A 16,566-nucleotide genomic window follows, 5' to 3' on the forward strand; every position below is an offset into this window, starting at 1 on the left:
AGAGGCAATTCCAGTTCTATAAAATACCATGGTACTGTACAAAGAAAGATCAAATGCTTTTCAGGAGCACAGGATGACTGTACTTTTTGTTCAGCCAGTAGTCAAACTATCACATAACTATGTAAAGGTGGTTGGTTTGCTGGATGTTTTCTTAAAGCCTGAAGTATTCTATATTACTCCCATGTTTTTGCTTATCTGTCTATTCAGTGGCTGAGCACAGGTGCTTCTGAGAGATGTTTGTATTAATTGTAATAAATACTGGACAACTGAGAACCTAACTACAGACTCAAGCTTTTTCAGAAGAAACAGGCTGTTGTCTAGTGTAGCTGGAATTTTATCATCTTCAGTCATCATGTCAGTCATAAAACTTCCCATAGGAACTAAAATTTCTTACTGCTAGCTCTGGCTAAAAAAAAACACCCTAATGTTTCTCTGGGACTATTAAATTAATCAGAAATCAAAACATCCCCTCAAACAAGTTGGGAGGACAAACTGCATGAGTTTTAATGTGTATTTTGGAAAACAGCCTTCCTCAAATAGAAAATGGTCACTGTAAATGTAGAAAATAGTATTTACTCATGGTCTTCAAATGATGGCAGCAGTGGTAGTTCCTGGTGTGAAGACAGGCAATGGCATCTGACATGCAATTCATCAGGTTTAGGTCCTGAAAGCAATTATTAAACCATTTATCGAATCTAACCTCTGTCCTGCTCAACCTGTAGAACTTCAACCAGCGGCTTTCATGTTGAGCGCAAATTAACTAGTTGGACTTGGGTAAGTCTGCCGGATCTGAAGACACGTGTTTCTTTTATTGCATCCCAGCTGTTTTCATTTAACTGCTGTATTACTGACTTGAAAGTGCCTTTGCATAGGGCTTTTTGGCTTTCTTCAGTAGATTAAAAAAAAAAACCCTTCCAGTTCGATTTTTTAACTTTTCAAAGATGTCTGCACCACAATCAGGCTATTTGAAAAACTAAAGTATTTCATCAGTTCATATCTATCTTCAAATCATTTTTCTCTCTGTATTGTCCAGTTTTCCAACATCACTTTAAAATACAGATGCCAGCACTAATACAGAATTACAGAAAAGAACATCAACCAAGAAGCCAGCATGTCCCTGTGTATCAGCCTTTAAACCACTGCGAGTTCTTTTGGACTCTAGATACTCAGAGTCATATATTTTATCTTCAATTTGGCTTCTCAAAACACATTTTGCATAAAGCTTAGAGCAGAGCACTGGGTTCTTTGTTCATGATAGAGCTACTTTGTGCAATATAACCTTCAAAGTATTTATTTGGCTGAAGTTAGAATGTAAACAATTCCCTCACTGTAATCACAATATGTGCGTTCACCCAAAAGCTCTGCTTCAACTAGTCTTCATTAATTTATAGGAAAATAGAGTAAAATTTAGAGAACAGGCTGAGAATCTCTACTACTGTGTATGCTACAGCTTAGTCATTTGGGAATCTGTGAGATTTGGATTCAAATCCTCGTTGGGGCGCAGAAGCAATGACAAATTTGGCTTTCCCTTGTCCTTGTAAATGCAGTTGCCCCATCATAAATAAACCAGCTTTTGCTGCAGCCCCTTCCCACTTTATCAGGGAACTCCAGAAAAGCTGCTCTCTGGGATTTTAAAATTAGGATTGGCTTAATTACCTTTTAACATTTTCAGAGCGAAGCTTCAACTCCTTGACCAGCCTTGGACACAGTAAATGGCCAGGACCTGCACTGCCCTTGTCAACGAGCAGGTGGGAGCACAAGATCCTGGGTGGACCATGACACGAGCTGTCCCCACAATTCCCCAGCATACCCCATACAGACATTTTTACACTTCCTGGTCTCACAACCCTCCTGTTTTCTTGCATAGCGGAGAGTTTTAACTTGTGATTTTTTTTCTCTTTTGTGCAACCATATGTGTATTCTGGATGTGTTCTCCTTTCACCCAAAACGTTACACAGATGTACTCTGAGGATCTTCTACATCTGCCCAGTATTTCTTATAGTTTCACTGAATTTAAGACCCTATTTATGCACAGGAACTTGAACCACGCTATCGTATGCCTAGAAATCTCAGATAGGTCCTTATCACATCTGCCGTGGCTGTCCAATGCTTCTGTGAAACTTGGAATATGTGCATAGTTATTGGAGGTACACGCTAGAGATGCATATATGTTCTGCTACAGTCTCCAAAATCCAGCTTTCATCTAGGAGCAGAACAGCATGAGCAGACAGCCAGGTTTCCAAGCACTGGTTGACATCAGGACAGCTGTATTTACTGATAATATGCATTAAACCAACTGCTTGTAGACGTGTGAGAGGAATCAGCTCCACAATTACATACACAACAGCTAGAACATCACCTTTTTTTTTCAGGTGATCCTTGATTACAGTGGAAGCCCCTGGAGGAGCAAAACTGGACACTGAATCGTGACTCACAGCTTGCAGACCTGATGGTCATTCCTGGTGGAAGAGACAGATCCCAGTCAGCTCATTTAATCTAGAAATCATGGTCTTACATATGCCAATGTTATCCTACACAGCTGCTGGTGTTAGAATTCCAGCGCAATTTCTACAGGAGATACAGCAACAAAGAAAATCAGCAGCTTTGTTCTTCTTATTACAGCAAACTGTCAGTCGAGATTTATCCAGAGGTAGATGGAGCTCGGCCAGTTTCCAGAAGTAGGGCGTTGTCATGAGGTAATATTGCCACTAGATGTTGCTATCAGCACAACGAGAGGAAAAGCCAAAAGATGTAAGCCAAAAAGTGGTTTTCATGGACTTGAACAAAGGAAATCTTAAAAATCAGAAATTTAAATTTTAACTGATTTGGTGAGTTCTTGTTAGAAAAATGGGACACTGCCTTGTTGCCTTTGTGTACCTACATGGTGGATAGATGCTACATAGAAGCATAAGAGTTTATGGAGCAAATTCACCTGAAACCTTGTTAGATCAAAACATGGAACAGAAGAACACGGGATGCTTATTACTCCATCAAGCACATGTACATTTTACAGTCTGGGTTGAATCAGGGCCTTGTTTTGTTTATTTGTTTGTTTTAAACTTCTTGCAATATAGCAGAAGTGAGACTGCTACTAAGGCGAAGGGATAATAATAGTTACCAGGAGTAGGAAAACGCACAGAACTGGAAGCAGAACAAAAAAAGCACAACGTTATTACAGCTAGTTGCACATTTTGAGTTGCATTTTATTATTTGTTTTACAAGCACGTTTAGCATGTAACATCGAGTAAACACTTGGGCACTGTGATTATTCCAGCAAATGTGCCTGTGGATTCTGTCAGTGCCCAGGAATAACTCGTGTGGTGGTAGAAAGAAGTCAAAGGCAGATAAGCCAACCAAACCTCACCACCGGAGGGTGATGAGGGGTTTTAAGCCTAATAAAGAAGCATTGAAGCTTTGTGTTATACAAGCCAAACCTTCCATAATGGACGGGAACCCACAGAGATCAGAGAAGAGGTGAATGTCGTGCAATAGATACAGAAGTCCATGTTTCTAATTCATTAGCAAAGTGTAAATGCTAAAAGACTTGGCTAATCATATGAAGCTAACAATTCCTGACTGCTGGATGCAGGAGAATGAACTTCACAAACCTGCAGAAGCAATCAATGCTTGGCAGAGCAAGGCCTGGCTGGAATCCACCAAAATTCCGCTCAGGATTTTAATTTGGATCAGGTGCAAAGGAAAGAAGGATTAGTTCATTTCCACAGTTTGCCAAATCCTTTTCCACCTATGCTCAGCCCATGTTCTCCCCTGCTGCAGGCTCTATCTGCCCTGGAAGTGGAGTGGTGTCACTGTGGTGCTCGCTCAGCAGAAACAAAAATCATTCAGACCCACTTCACAGAATCCCAGAATGTCAGGGATTGGAAGGGCCCTGGAAAGACCATCCAGTGCAATCCCCCCATGGAGCAGGAACACCCAGATGAGGTTACACAGGAAGGTGTCCAGGCGGGTTGGAATGTCTGCACAGAAGGAGACTCCACAACCCCCCTGGGCAGCCTGGGCCAGGCTCTGCCACCCTCACTGGGAAGAAGTTTCTTCTCATATTTAAGTGGAACCTGCTGTGCTTCAGTTTGAACCCATTGCCCCTTGTTGTATCATTGTTTGTCACCGAGAAGAGCCTGGCTCCATCCTCCTGACACTCACCCTTTATATATCTGTAAACATTAATGAGGTCACCCCTCAGTCTCCTCTTGTCCAGCTCCAGAGCCCCAGCTCCCTCAGCCTTTCCTCACATGGGAGATGCTCCACTCCCTTCAGCATCTTGGTGGCTGCGCTGGACTCTCTCCAGCAGTTCCCTGTCCTGCTGGAACTGAGGGGCCACAACTGGACACAATATTCCAGATGTTGTCTCCCCAGGGCAGAGCAGAGGGGCAGGAGAACCTCTCTGACCTACTGACCACCCCTCTTCTAATCCACCCCAGGTACCATTGGCCTTCCTGGCCACAATGGCGCAGTGCTGGCTCATGACCATCCTGCTGTCCCTCGGGACCCCCAGGTCCCTTTCCCCTACACTGCTCTACAACAGGTCGTGCCCCAACCTATACTGGAACCTGGGGTTGTTCTTCCCCAGGTGTGCTTCTGTATTTTCAGGTGATGTATTCCAGAAGAAGACACATTGGGGTTTGTTTCTGGTGATGCAGACGACTGATGGTCAAAATAACCTTACTGGAATTCTTCTCTATCTATAGCCTAATCCTGGGCAGCAAAAATGGTTGGGAAAGGAAGCACCTGAACAGCATCCGACTCCACCTGTCCTGCTGCCAGACCCAGCAGAGCACGGGGACACGGCCCCATCTCCTCGGGCAGCAGCACCCCTGCCAGCGCGCTGTGTTAGCAACGCTACCGAGAAGTGATACTACAGGAAAACGTGTTGTTTTCTTGAGGAAAAAGCTGTTCAGGGCAAGGCTCTGTAAAACCATTCTCTGCTCGAACACAGCAGTAAACCCCTCTCTTGCCTTAAGTCGAAATCCATCTTCAGCGGGTGACAGCTACAACAAGCTCTCAAGTGGCGAAGTGAAAGCTTCCTTGTGGCGCAGGTTTTTCAAGACTTCCACGAAATCCAGGACACAACAAGTGTGACACCTTCCTAACTCTTCCCGAGCACTCAGTTCACGGTTAATCTCTTTGGGGCTACCCTCCCAGCACTCGTCAGTATCAGCCTGGCTTTTTACATTTAGGAACTAAAGCTATTCGACATGGCAGTTTGGCAGCTATGAACTTCAGATATGCGTTTTGTTGTTTTTTTTTTTTATTCTAGAATATATTGCTAAGAAATTATCTAAAATGTCTGAACCACTTCTAAAAGTATTAATAAAAATATGCACAGATTCATACATACACTGTTCTCTAGAAGAGGCTATTTTTGAGCAAACAGTTGTAACTTCACAGTTCAGAGGAAAGAGCAATTGTTTGTCCTTTGCACTGGAAATGAAACACTAAGCAATATAAATATAGATGTCCGAACAAACTCATTAAGTTGTAATCATAGCAAATAGGGGGGAAAAAAAAGTTATTGAAAAAGTTTTGCTGCAATTCATGCAGTTGCAACAAGAATCGATATTGATTGTTTTGCTATATTCAGTTCTAATTAACTACCTCAATATTTACTGTTGTGAAAACAAACATGCAATTTGACCGAAGGAAATGTTTCTTTCAATAACAAAAGCAACCAACTACAAACCTTCTGGCAGACCAGATGGGGGTGAAATTCTAACCTGATCATGCTGACACAAATGTGGGATTATGTAGGTAGCAATTGCATTCCAAAGAAAAGCATATTTTTGGCTTAGTTGAACACAAAAAATTCGTTCTTCTTGCTGATTCTTGTAACCAAGGGCAGGTATGAGTCAGTTCTCCTTTTTAAAAAGAAGTCCCCAGAAGCAATGGTCCTCAATATGTCTTCCCAGATTAACAAGGATGAACAATTGAGAAAAATCACAAAACTGTTTGGAACGGGAAAATTTTTTTTTGGTAGGCTACAAGATTTCAGATAGTGTATGTAGCCAAAACTCGAGTTCTGACATAAGAATCTTCAATACATTCACTAAATAAAATGACAAAATAGTGCTGGTATTAACTTAATTTTTTAAAGTAAAATAGGATGATTGTACATAATCAGTCAGTATAAAACATCCTGTAAGTCACTAAGGCACAGATGTAAACAGGAAATCAGACACCTATATCTCCCACTTAAGCCATTAGAAAGTAGATATCTAAACAGGATTATATCTCCCCTTGATCCCAAATATTTATGTTATCCTGTATTTGTTCCTCAATCTAAGCTTAGAGTATTTGTACGAACTGAGTTGAATTTTTGTCTAGAGCCCTTCTGGACAAATTTCAGGGGAACATCGACACCAAAGGAACTGGGGCTGTTTAGCCTGTAGAAAAGGAGCTGAGGGGAGACCTTATTGCTGTCTGCAACTGCCTGAGAGGCATGGAGGGGTTGGTCTCTTCTCCCAAGTAGCAAGTGATAGGACAAGAGGAAATGGCCTCAAGTTGCACCAGGGGAGGTTCAGATTGGATATTAGGAAAAAATTCTTCCTGGAAGGGGTTCTCAGGCATTGGAACAGGCTGCCCAGGGCAGTGGTGGAGTCACCATCCCTGGAGGGGTTTAAAAGGTTCTTAGGGACATGGGTTAGTGCCAGAGTTTGGTTATGGTTGGACTCGACGATCCTGAGGACCTCTTCCAACCAAACATTCTACGACTCTATGATGCTGACACTGCTGTTAGTTTGTTCTTTATGGTGTTGAACAGTTCAGGACTGTACCCAGGCACGGCAACTGCCGGTCTGCTTATCCACCTCACACTCCTCGCTATTATCGTTGTGTCTAAGTGACCACAGGAACAGGGTCAAGGCACTGAAGAGGAATGGAGAGGGGAGTTATCAGCAGGAAGGAAGCAAGACAGAGACAGCTTCAGAACCTGGGAACAACTGGAGTGTCCAGCCATGTGAATGTGCTGATACAAGATATCCAGGAGGCAGAGCGATGGCTGGGAGAGGACATGGAGGAGCTAAGAGTGTGACAGAGCAGCATCCGCCGTCTGAGCCATCCATTTCACAAGTGCCTGGGGTTGTCTCTGGCAGAAGAAATCTTCAGTTCAGTATGACGTGCAATGGCCTGTCCAAATAATACCCGAGTTTGTTTATAAATGATAAATTAAGGTAGAAAGACATGGGTGGTGAGAATTCTTCCACGTAAAAGAAAAATATTTATTTCGTGTTTACATACAAATTCTACTTTTCTTGTACATCTTAGTTAAAAAAAGAAAAATAAAAAGAGAAGATTAAAGTGCAGTGGAAGGTTGATGGAGCGGAGAAAGTGAGTGGAGTATATTGTTCCAGACTTATTTCATATTTGTTTTCTTTCGTCTGTAATCACAAGCTGTAAGTTACAGGGCCTGATGTACAGTGTCACATGGATGAGACGCTGACATTCTGAGTAAAGCAATGACATTTTCACACACTTCCAACAAGAAGTCTTGCCTGTAGTAGAGAAGCCCAACCAGCCAAATTCTATTATACGAACACTGTTGCACCGCAGTTTTGCTTCCAAGACAGAAACACGAAGAGCTGGTCTCCAATAAATGCCTATAAAACCATGCTTATAAATTTTGCAAAGTAGCATCTTAGCAGCTGAAACTTCTCAAGGTCTAACAACCTTGAAAAATACTCAGAAGTTGTTCCAGGCTCTTTTCTTCTCCTTTATCAAGGAACAGCTCTTGTTCAGTATATGAGAAGACTCAACCCAGCGTTTCACCTGTAAGGTATTCCGAAGGCATTCTGTGTTCAGCATTGCATTTTATTACTTCTGTTGCTTAAAAGTGGAATTTCTTCTGTGTATTTAACCCTCAGTGCAGTACCAGGTAAGATCTGTGATGCTTTGGGACAACGAGCATAGCTGATCTCAGATGGACCAACGCAGCCATCAGCACTGATGGTTTACAGGGAACAACTCCATCAATCCTTTGCACCTCCCCGATCCCAAGTTCAGCAGAAGCTAATTCAGACCTTGGTTTAAACAAAGCTGCCCAAGGCCAGTTCTAAGTTAGACTGGGAGTAAAGGTCCCAAGGGCCAGCCAGCACAGTGTGAGCCAAAATGATGCACAGATGCAGGAGAAGCTGATAGAGCAGCTCAGGAACTCTCTGTTCCAGGGTATAAATAATGAAAATCAGAGTAGGGATGAACATTTACCAACTCTTAAACATGCTGTTATCTTTTTGTTTGGTTGGCTTTCCTCCTGTGTAAGTCTCCCTTGAATTGAACTATGGATAAAATTATCAAGCATACGTTACCAAAAGTGTTAAAAAAGACAATGTAGCTACTGTCGATGTACATGAACAGGAAGCCATGTTTTATAAATTTTACATAGAAAAATGGCTTTTCAGGTTGTTATGGGATAAATTATGTGCTTTCATTAATTCAAAATGTCTGGCAAAAGAATTCTGCACCAATGGAATTTTAAAGATTGCACTGTATTTAAATCCACCCATAACATACGTATGATCTAAGTTAAAAATATGTAACCAATCAAAATATCTGAAACCCAATGCATTTCACATTTCCACGTCTGATGTGGCACAGGTTGGGCTCAGGATGCAAGTGACATACTGCTGAACACATGAAGTAAAACCTGTAATTCCATCTCAGCTGCTCAAGACTTGTGGTCTGGTTACACTACAAATAAAACGTGACTAGGAAAGAATCCAAGCTGACTTGTATGGAAGTTACTCCTCATCTGTTTTTCACTGATGACTGCACCACTACGCAATTCCTACTTGCCCAAAATTCAACAGCTGTCAGGGGAGGTTTGCGTAAAGACTGCGGGATAGGGACCAAACCTGTGAACAACTACCAGTACAACACGAAATACTAATTGACTACAACAGTAACTCCCGCAGGGTATGGCAAAGCTTCCTCTGGAGGCAGTGAAGCACAGAAAAGCCAGATGTTCTCATACGATAGATGAGGCACCTTGAACTCCAGAACTGTACATGCTTAGATTTAGACTCACAGAATCACAGAATGTCAGGGATTGGAAGGGACCTGGAAAGCTCATCCAGTGCAATCCCCCCATGGAGCAGGAACACCCAGATGAGGTTACACAGGAAGGTGTCCAGGCGGGTTGGAATGTCTGCAGAGAAGGAGACTCCACAACCTCCCTGGGCAGCCTGGGCCAGGCTCTGCCACCCTCACTGAGAAGAAGTTTCTTCTCAAATTTAAGTGGAACCTCTTGTGTTCCAGTTTGCACCCATTACTCCTTGTCCTATCATTGGCTGTCACCGAGAAGAGCCTGGCTCCATCCTCCTTAATCAAGTACTGCAAGTACTCTGCCTACAATCCTGATCTTGTCTGTACCCTGGAGCATGACATACACAAAATACTCTCAGCAAAGTATTATTCAGCCCTCAGATCAGGATATCCTGTGTTTGGTGGGGAACACGAGGATGGTCCATGCACCAGGCTATGGTGGAGAAGGTGGCCCCTAGGCGAAGCAGTCTCAGCCCGCACACTGATGGCCACAAGCTTAAACCACATCCTGCAAGCGTTTTGCTGTACATATCTTCACAGATGGATTTTCTAGAGACATGATTTTTAACAGATAAATTCGGTAGATCCAAACTCAGCATCTCGACTCATGGAACCACGGGCTTGTGCATCCATGTGCTGTGTTACTAAGGCCATAACCGCAGTAAAACAGAGGTAGGAGTGAAGTGACTGCGGGGTGTTGGTGCAATCGCAAGGGAATTCAGGTCTCGGTGGTGCCTGAGAGTTGTTGTCACAACTGCAGTTGGCTCTTAGTTCTTCCACTGTAACCAGGCAAGTTCTTGCCAGAGAAAGAGCTGTGAGCAGTCACTGTTCCACGGGGCATTGCTTACCAGTCAGGGAGGACTCCTTTGTTTGATTTCGTCCCTAGGAAAGTGTGCAGTAGCTTTACTACAGCTAACTATCATCCATCCTTCAGCTCAGAAGTCTGGAGACATCAAGCAGAAAAAAAAAAAAAAGAGAGAAAATATGAAATTAAAATCATTGCAGCAGAGTTATGCTAGATCACATTGCCAACCACATGCTGGAGGGACCACCATAAAATGCTTTTACGCACTTGAGAAAGACCCCAGGACATCAGGGAACCTTCTGACAGTCGTGTAGGTGTCAGCAACGTGTCAAGCACATCCCTCTCAGTGTGAATGTTCATTGCAAATCAGGTAAGACAATAAGGCAGCCATGTAAGCAAAATATTGAAAATTGAGTCCTAAACGACTGAAGCAAGAGCTCCAAAGGAGAAGATGTTTTTGTCAGTTATCTATTTGATCTTTTTAATTTCATAGGAGGATGGGAAAGAAAAATGTGAGTTCATTTTCTCTTACCTTCCAACAGAGTCAGCATTTGTATTCTGCTCAGGTGCTAGTTTTGCATAACTCAGGGGCAGATTTAGACCCACAACTGGGCCTACAGTACTGAGCCACAATATAATGTAATTCGTGTGTCTAGGGGGAACAAAAAAAAGGCACCATAAATGTATTATCCCAACCTTTTCTGAATCACAAACAAACTTGTCAGTCAGAAAATAACTTCGCATGGGGCTATTCTTTCACTTTATCTATTTCAAATGTATTTTAACTTTCAGCCCTTAGGTGACAACCCAGAATCTTACTCTGTTTGGACCAAGGAAGCTGTTTTGACCATTCCCACTCCCTGGTTGATGCACTTCATCTGCACTGCATGAAGCCTGGCAAGGCACAGCGCTGCTTCTCACCTGTTCTGTTTCCGTGTCCCGGTCAGTACAGAAGACATGAATTCATTAGTCCGGCAAGGGTGCAGAACGAAGAATGGCTGCCCAAGCAAGGGATGCTCCTAAGAGGGAGTATCAGTTGTTACATCATGCAAGAAGAAAACAAAAAAGACACCATTCGCATTTGGAAAAGACAAAGCAGGGGACATCAATCCTTGATGCAACTTTCCTCATTTCAGAATCTGACCCACATTGCTCTTCTACCAACAGTCATTGACAAATTAATATCTGAGACCATATTCTCCTATCTTAAAAGGGAAACAGGATCACCAACCAGGCTATGCCACCCTTTTAGTTAATAAAATGTAATGTTTTTCAAAAGTAACTCAAGTTACTGTGTCAGCATTACCCGAATGCAAGTAGGCAAAGCTACTGTGTAAACAAGTATTTGATCAAATGTAATACATAAAACAAATCTGCTCCACGGTAAAGCTCTTTAAGATCCTTGCATGTTCTCAGCCTGGTGCTGGGAAGTCAACACAGTTTAATTTGGAGGGAAGTAAGAAAGAAAAGCATCCAAGGCAGCTTTAACTTCCACTAGGTGGCATATCCTCATTTTAGGCTATTCTAGAGAAAAATGTCCTAAAAGGGTTGTTCAAGAAGCCCAGTCAAAACTCTCCTGAGGAGGAAATAAAAGGAAACCATTTAGTGACAGTTAAGTTTGCAGTCAGACACACTCCCTACGATGTGACAGGACTCTGTCTGATCCTCCACACCTTCACGCTGCCGTCAAAAACTCGACCCAGCACTCCACAGAGCTTTCACTCTCCAGCCAGTACTGAAACAGAGTATGTGCTCTGGCTTAACCAAGCTTGCACTCAATGCAAAGGCATAACAGTGATCTCACCAGCTCCTACACAGGTGATACCACGAGAGCAGCGTCACCAACTGTCTCACACACCATGCCCGAGAGAAGTGATTTTCCTCTGGTGCTGCTGAGGTCACTGCTACCACTTCTGCACCAAAATAAGCCCCTTTACCCTTACCTGTTTTCCCCCACCCTTTGTGTCTCTCAGATATGAACCTCTGCTCAAGTCTGGGGCTGAGTTTGGGTCCAGCCGCACCTGGACTCCTCCTCCAGAAGGAGTTTAGAAAGCAAGGTGGTCCATTCTGAACCTCGTGACTCAACGGGATGGCCTCCTCTAACCTTTCCCATCTCCTGCCCCACAGAAATCACTCTGAAACAACTCCTACCCAATTCCCCTTGGCATATTTCCTCCATGCAGTAAGTAATAGAGCGAACCTCGCCATAGAACTCTGTTAAGTCGCACTTTTCTTTAAGCCTGCCCCACTGCGTTGTGCTTCTCACCAGAACCACGGCAGAAACTGACTATGAGGATTAACGCAACGGGTGTCCTATCCTGAGTAAGGACCCTTTTCCTTAGATGTGCTTCTTGTGGTAGCTCTGTTTCTTATGGTAAAGAGGAAAGAATATTAAATTTATGCTCCAACACAGATTTCCCTTGTCCTAGCTGATACAGTTGTAGCCAGACTCCCCTAATTCTTGATGGCATCTTATCTTAGCACATACCGAACTGCATGCACTGAAGAGAAGATGCTCACAAAGTCTTCCAGCTACACAGTAAAAACTCCTTCTCCAACACCCTGCCTAGAAACAAAACCACAAATCCGGGCCTGTCACATTCAGCAAATACGACTTGTTCTATACTATTAAATATTAAACACGGTCTCTTACAGCTGAAGCACACCTTGGTTCTTATGCTGAAGATGCACCCAATGATCAATCATTTTCTGCCTAAGACAACTTTTCCAGAATCTTCAGAACATTAAAAAAACAATGTTCAGAAAGCTTTGTTTTACATTGCAGTGTAAACAGATGACTTGCGCAAGAATGCTATAATACCATCTGCTGCTGGTGAAAGTGAACTGATGATGCTGTTTTCCATTGAGAAAAAGTGGTAGTTTGAATTAAAAATCCATTCTAATGATCTGCTAGTTTAAATCAGCTAAGGCTTCTAAATAATTCTAGAAACTACATAGACTGTGCCAATTGCTCAAAGATAGCAAAAAAAAGGATAGTTAACAATATTTACAAAACTATTAAGAAAATTTTAAAAAAGTAGCTACACTCCCAAAAAGAACAGAGACGATAACCTGGGCTGGGCTTTAAGTGACTTAGCACTCGGAATAAGGCATAAAGACAATTCCCAAAGCTTGAAGTCATTCCCAACCATCCTGTTACATGTGATTCCGTCCTGCACCTCCTGCTTCAGCAAACCACCAGTGAGTGACACATGGAGGACAGACTTTATTTTTTTTTTAAATAGCTTATACGTTTATATATACATCTTCCTTCTTTTAGTCCCTTCTCCTCTTATGGTATGATAGGGTGACACTGAAAAAATTCACAAACTCTAACAATTAGATGTCCGTATGAAAAAGCAAAGTGCATTGCTGCTCACTTTTTCCAAGGGGTAACATCCTTGGTCCCACCATCTTTGGCATCAATCAGTGACTTACGAGCACGTGAAAGAGGTGAAATCTGTTCACACTCCAAACTCCATGCAATCTCTCCTCCATTCTTCTTGAAGAGGTGGAAAGGCTCTTCCTTCCGCTCTGGATCCAGCAGATGTAAAGGGAGAAGTTCTTGCTACACAGCCCAGCCATCACCTTCTGGGTTGATATGAAGGCTCTGAGGACACTTGGTCTTTGTTAATTAAACCCTCTTCCTAGCTTGTCTCCCCGTTCTTCGCATTATCAAGGTTGCTTCATACACTTCCTTAAGTAACAGCTGTGCCAGGGTGCTGTAAATCTCACTGTAATCCACAGAGTTTCGAATGGCAGCAATGAAATGATGCAGGGGTCTAGTTAAAACTCATGCTGCTCCTTGGCAAGGCTCTGAGAATGGCACATCCACTGAAACTGTGTATCTGCACATTCAGGAAGAGTTGCTTTGGTTTCTATTTAGCAGGGTATTTCTGAAAACTGAGCACTGTCTCTCGCCTGTTTACCTCTAATCCAGGAAACTGAATTTCATTATTACATGGATCCTTCAGCACTGAAAGCCCACGACGTCGTGCAAAAGAGCTGGGTCCAAAGTCAGAATCTTTCCATCAGCTTGCTGTGTGTGTCTTTCTTACCCTAAACAAAAGGCATGAAACTGCAAGAAGAATGCCATCCTGTTTACACAAAGCCTAAAAGACAGGAATATGTCATACAGACAGCAAAAACACAAAGGCACAAGAGATTAGAAAAAATCCCGAGCCAAGACCCATTAAGCAGGAGCCTCTAAAAAGGAAAAGGGCTGAGGCAGGGAAGGGGAGCTGTTGAGCATCAGGGAAAACACTCAGAGAGCATCAGATCTGATTCAGTCAAAGCCTAAATTCCAAATCCTGTACATAATGGCATCCCCACAAGGCTTTAATGTACACTCAAGGTTGAATCACTGACACAGCAGCTCTCGGGAGGAAGTGCCAGACAGCTGCCAATAAAAATGCAAGAGTTATCAAAGCCCGGAATGATTTCCGAATTGGTAATGGGCTACAGAGCTTCTTCATTGCCAGGTCACCAGCTCAGACTTGGCCCAGGCTGGAGGCAGCCAGAACTCATTGCTGTACAAGGGCTGTGTGTGCAGTTGTCAGGTTTCGCACAGACAAAGCGCTGTTAATTAGTACCCTTGCTGGTGACAGTCACTACAGACGAGTCCAGAATGGAAGATGGTGGTTTATCTTGTCACCATAGGAGGGTGGTCCAGCTCTGAAGTCAGGAAAAGCAGGAAACTTACATTTCTGCTGCTCAGGACATGCCCTGAGACAGGGCTGTGCATCTGCAGTATGATGAATCACAGAATCCCAGAATGTCAGGGGTTGGAAAGAACCTGGAAAGCTCATCCAGTGCAATCCCCCATGGAGCAGGAACACCCAGATGAGGTTACACAGGAAGGTGTCCAGGCGGGTTGGAATGTCTGCACAGAAGGAGACTCCACAACCCCCCTGGGCAGCCTGGGCCAGGCTCTGCCACCCTCACTGAGAAGAAGTTTCTTCTCAAATTTAAGTGGAACCTCTTCTGTTCCAGTTTGAACCCATTACCCCTTGTTCTATCATTGGTTGTCACTGAGAAGAGCCTGGCTCCATCCTCCTGACACTCACCCTTTATATATCTGTAAACATTAATAAGGTCACCCCTCAGTCTCCTCTTGTCCAGCTCCAGAGCCCCAGCTCCCTCAGCCTTTCCTCACACGGGAGATGCTCCACTCCCTTCAGCATCTTGGTTGCCCAGCCCTTCTCAAACACTAACAGAAGTGTGACAATGAATGAAAGTTTGTGCTGCATCAGCTTTATGAACTTATTCACTATGTGCTGCAGTCATCTGGTGGAAAGGATGATACTCCACGTGCAGTGACATGCAACCTGAGCAAAATACTATTATGGCAGCAATACTACCCTGCAGATAGCTATGAGCCAGTTACATGAAAAATATAAAATCCTACTGGGACTTCAATGAAAAACAACAAAAAATACCAAACAGACGACAACTACTTTTAATAGCATAAAAGGGTCTTCCCACTTTGAGTTTACAATTAATCTTTTTCCAATCAGTCTTGTAGTAATGCATGTTATAGAGTAATATGTGAGAGTTTCAAGTCAGTTCTCACAGTTGCTCAGTGGCATTGTACAGCAAGAACCCCTTTGCAGGTTGCTCGCAGCTCTTCTGGGCAGTAATACAGTGATGCACAGTTTACTTGAAATCAGCAGTGTCATGTTCTTGTATCTATGAACTGGTATCTATCCATCTGTGAGGCTGATTCATGACATGGTCTGCTCAGCACCATACACTGGAGTCCATCATACCTTTGCTTATCCCCCGGAGTCTATCCAACGTTCATGGGAAATGTAATTTTTACAGGCTGTAACTAGCTCCAGTGAATTTCAAAGCTCAGAACATTGCTTCACTTATTTTCTGTAGAAAGACCACTTTTCTAGGTGACTTCAAGAAAGATCTGTAAGGATGTTCCGTACCCGTTTCTATAGCTGTTGGCTCAGTTCCTCTCATACAAAACCATGCAAGAGATGGATGAAAGACATGAAATGTTCCGTTGGGTAGCTTGAAAATGAATGTAGTTTTGTTTAGGAATGCTACACAAGATGGGATGTGACTGAGCACGGCAGATTACCATTTGTTAGCTGAGCAACCACAGCCATCCGTGTGCAGGTGCTGAGCTGCTGGGGCTGTGAGGTTAAACTGATGAAGCTTAAATGCCTTTCTTTGAGGTTTATGTTGGATAAACATAAACCTTGGCAACAACACATGAAAGAGAGAGGCTCCCAGAGGACAGAAAAATGTTCCAGTGGAGCTGCAGCTTTTTCTGCACGATGTAAGACAGCCTGTTCCATACGGTCCATCAGGGATGCGAAGGGCTGGTCAACCATCCTTCTCCTGTCATCATTTACTAATGAAACTGGGCTGTCCTTCACAGGGTCAAGAGTTATGAGGTAAAGAACTAACTTCACCCCCACCCCTGCGCAAAGCACACAGCACAGTGAGATGTTAAAACATGAATCCGAACACTGGCAAAGACTGGGTAGCTCCTAAGTACAAGTACTCTTAAAACTTCCATCAGATCGGATTATGTCATTTTATCAGGCAGTGTGTATAGGAAATACTATCGATGTCAGATTCAAATTAAAAATAAACATTACTTAAGGTAATGGGCAATTGCCCGTAGGTATCTGTACTGTGCTCTGCTCTTCTCTTCCCCAGCCAGCAGGTATTTTGTTGTCAGTACATCTCTT

At 43.2% G+C, this 16,566-nt stretch overlaps 1 protein-coding gene across 2 annotated transcripts in view; it reads right to left on the reverse strand.

Annotated features, from left to right (window-relative positions):
• Positions 1-5,978: 5,978 nt before the first annotated feature.
• ATG10 (autophagy related 10) overlaps positions 5,979-16,566 on the reverse strand; it is an 85,860-nt gene continuing 75,272 nt past the window's right edge. For both annotated transcript variants that reach the window (XM_082074511.1, XM_082074512.1), the window contains 3 exons: positions 10,778-10,875; positions 10,389-10,508; positions 5,979-9,994 (listed from right to left, as the gene is read on the reverse strand). In XM_082074511.1, the coding sequence (XP_081930637.1) occupies positions 9,982-9,994; positions 10,389-10,508; positions 10,778-10,875 (231 nt within the window). In that variant the 3' untranslated portion in view covers positions 5,979-9,981. The remainder of the gene's footprint in view (positions 9,995-10,388; positions 10,509-10,777; positions 10,876-16,566) is intronic.

This window comes from Streptopelia decaocto (assembly GCF_964273445.1).
Source record: "Streptopelia decaocto genome assembly, chromosome: Z".
NCBI classification, from domain to species: Eukaryota; Metazoa; Chordata; class Aves; order Columbiformes; family Columbidae; genus Streptopelia; species Streptopelia decaocto.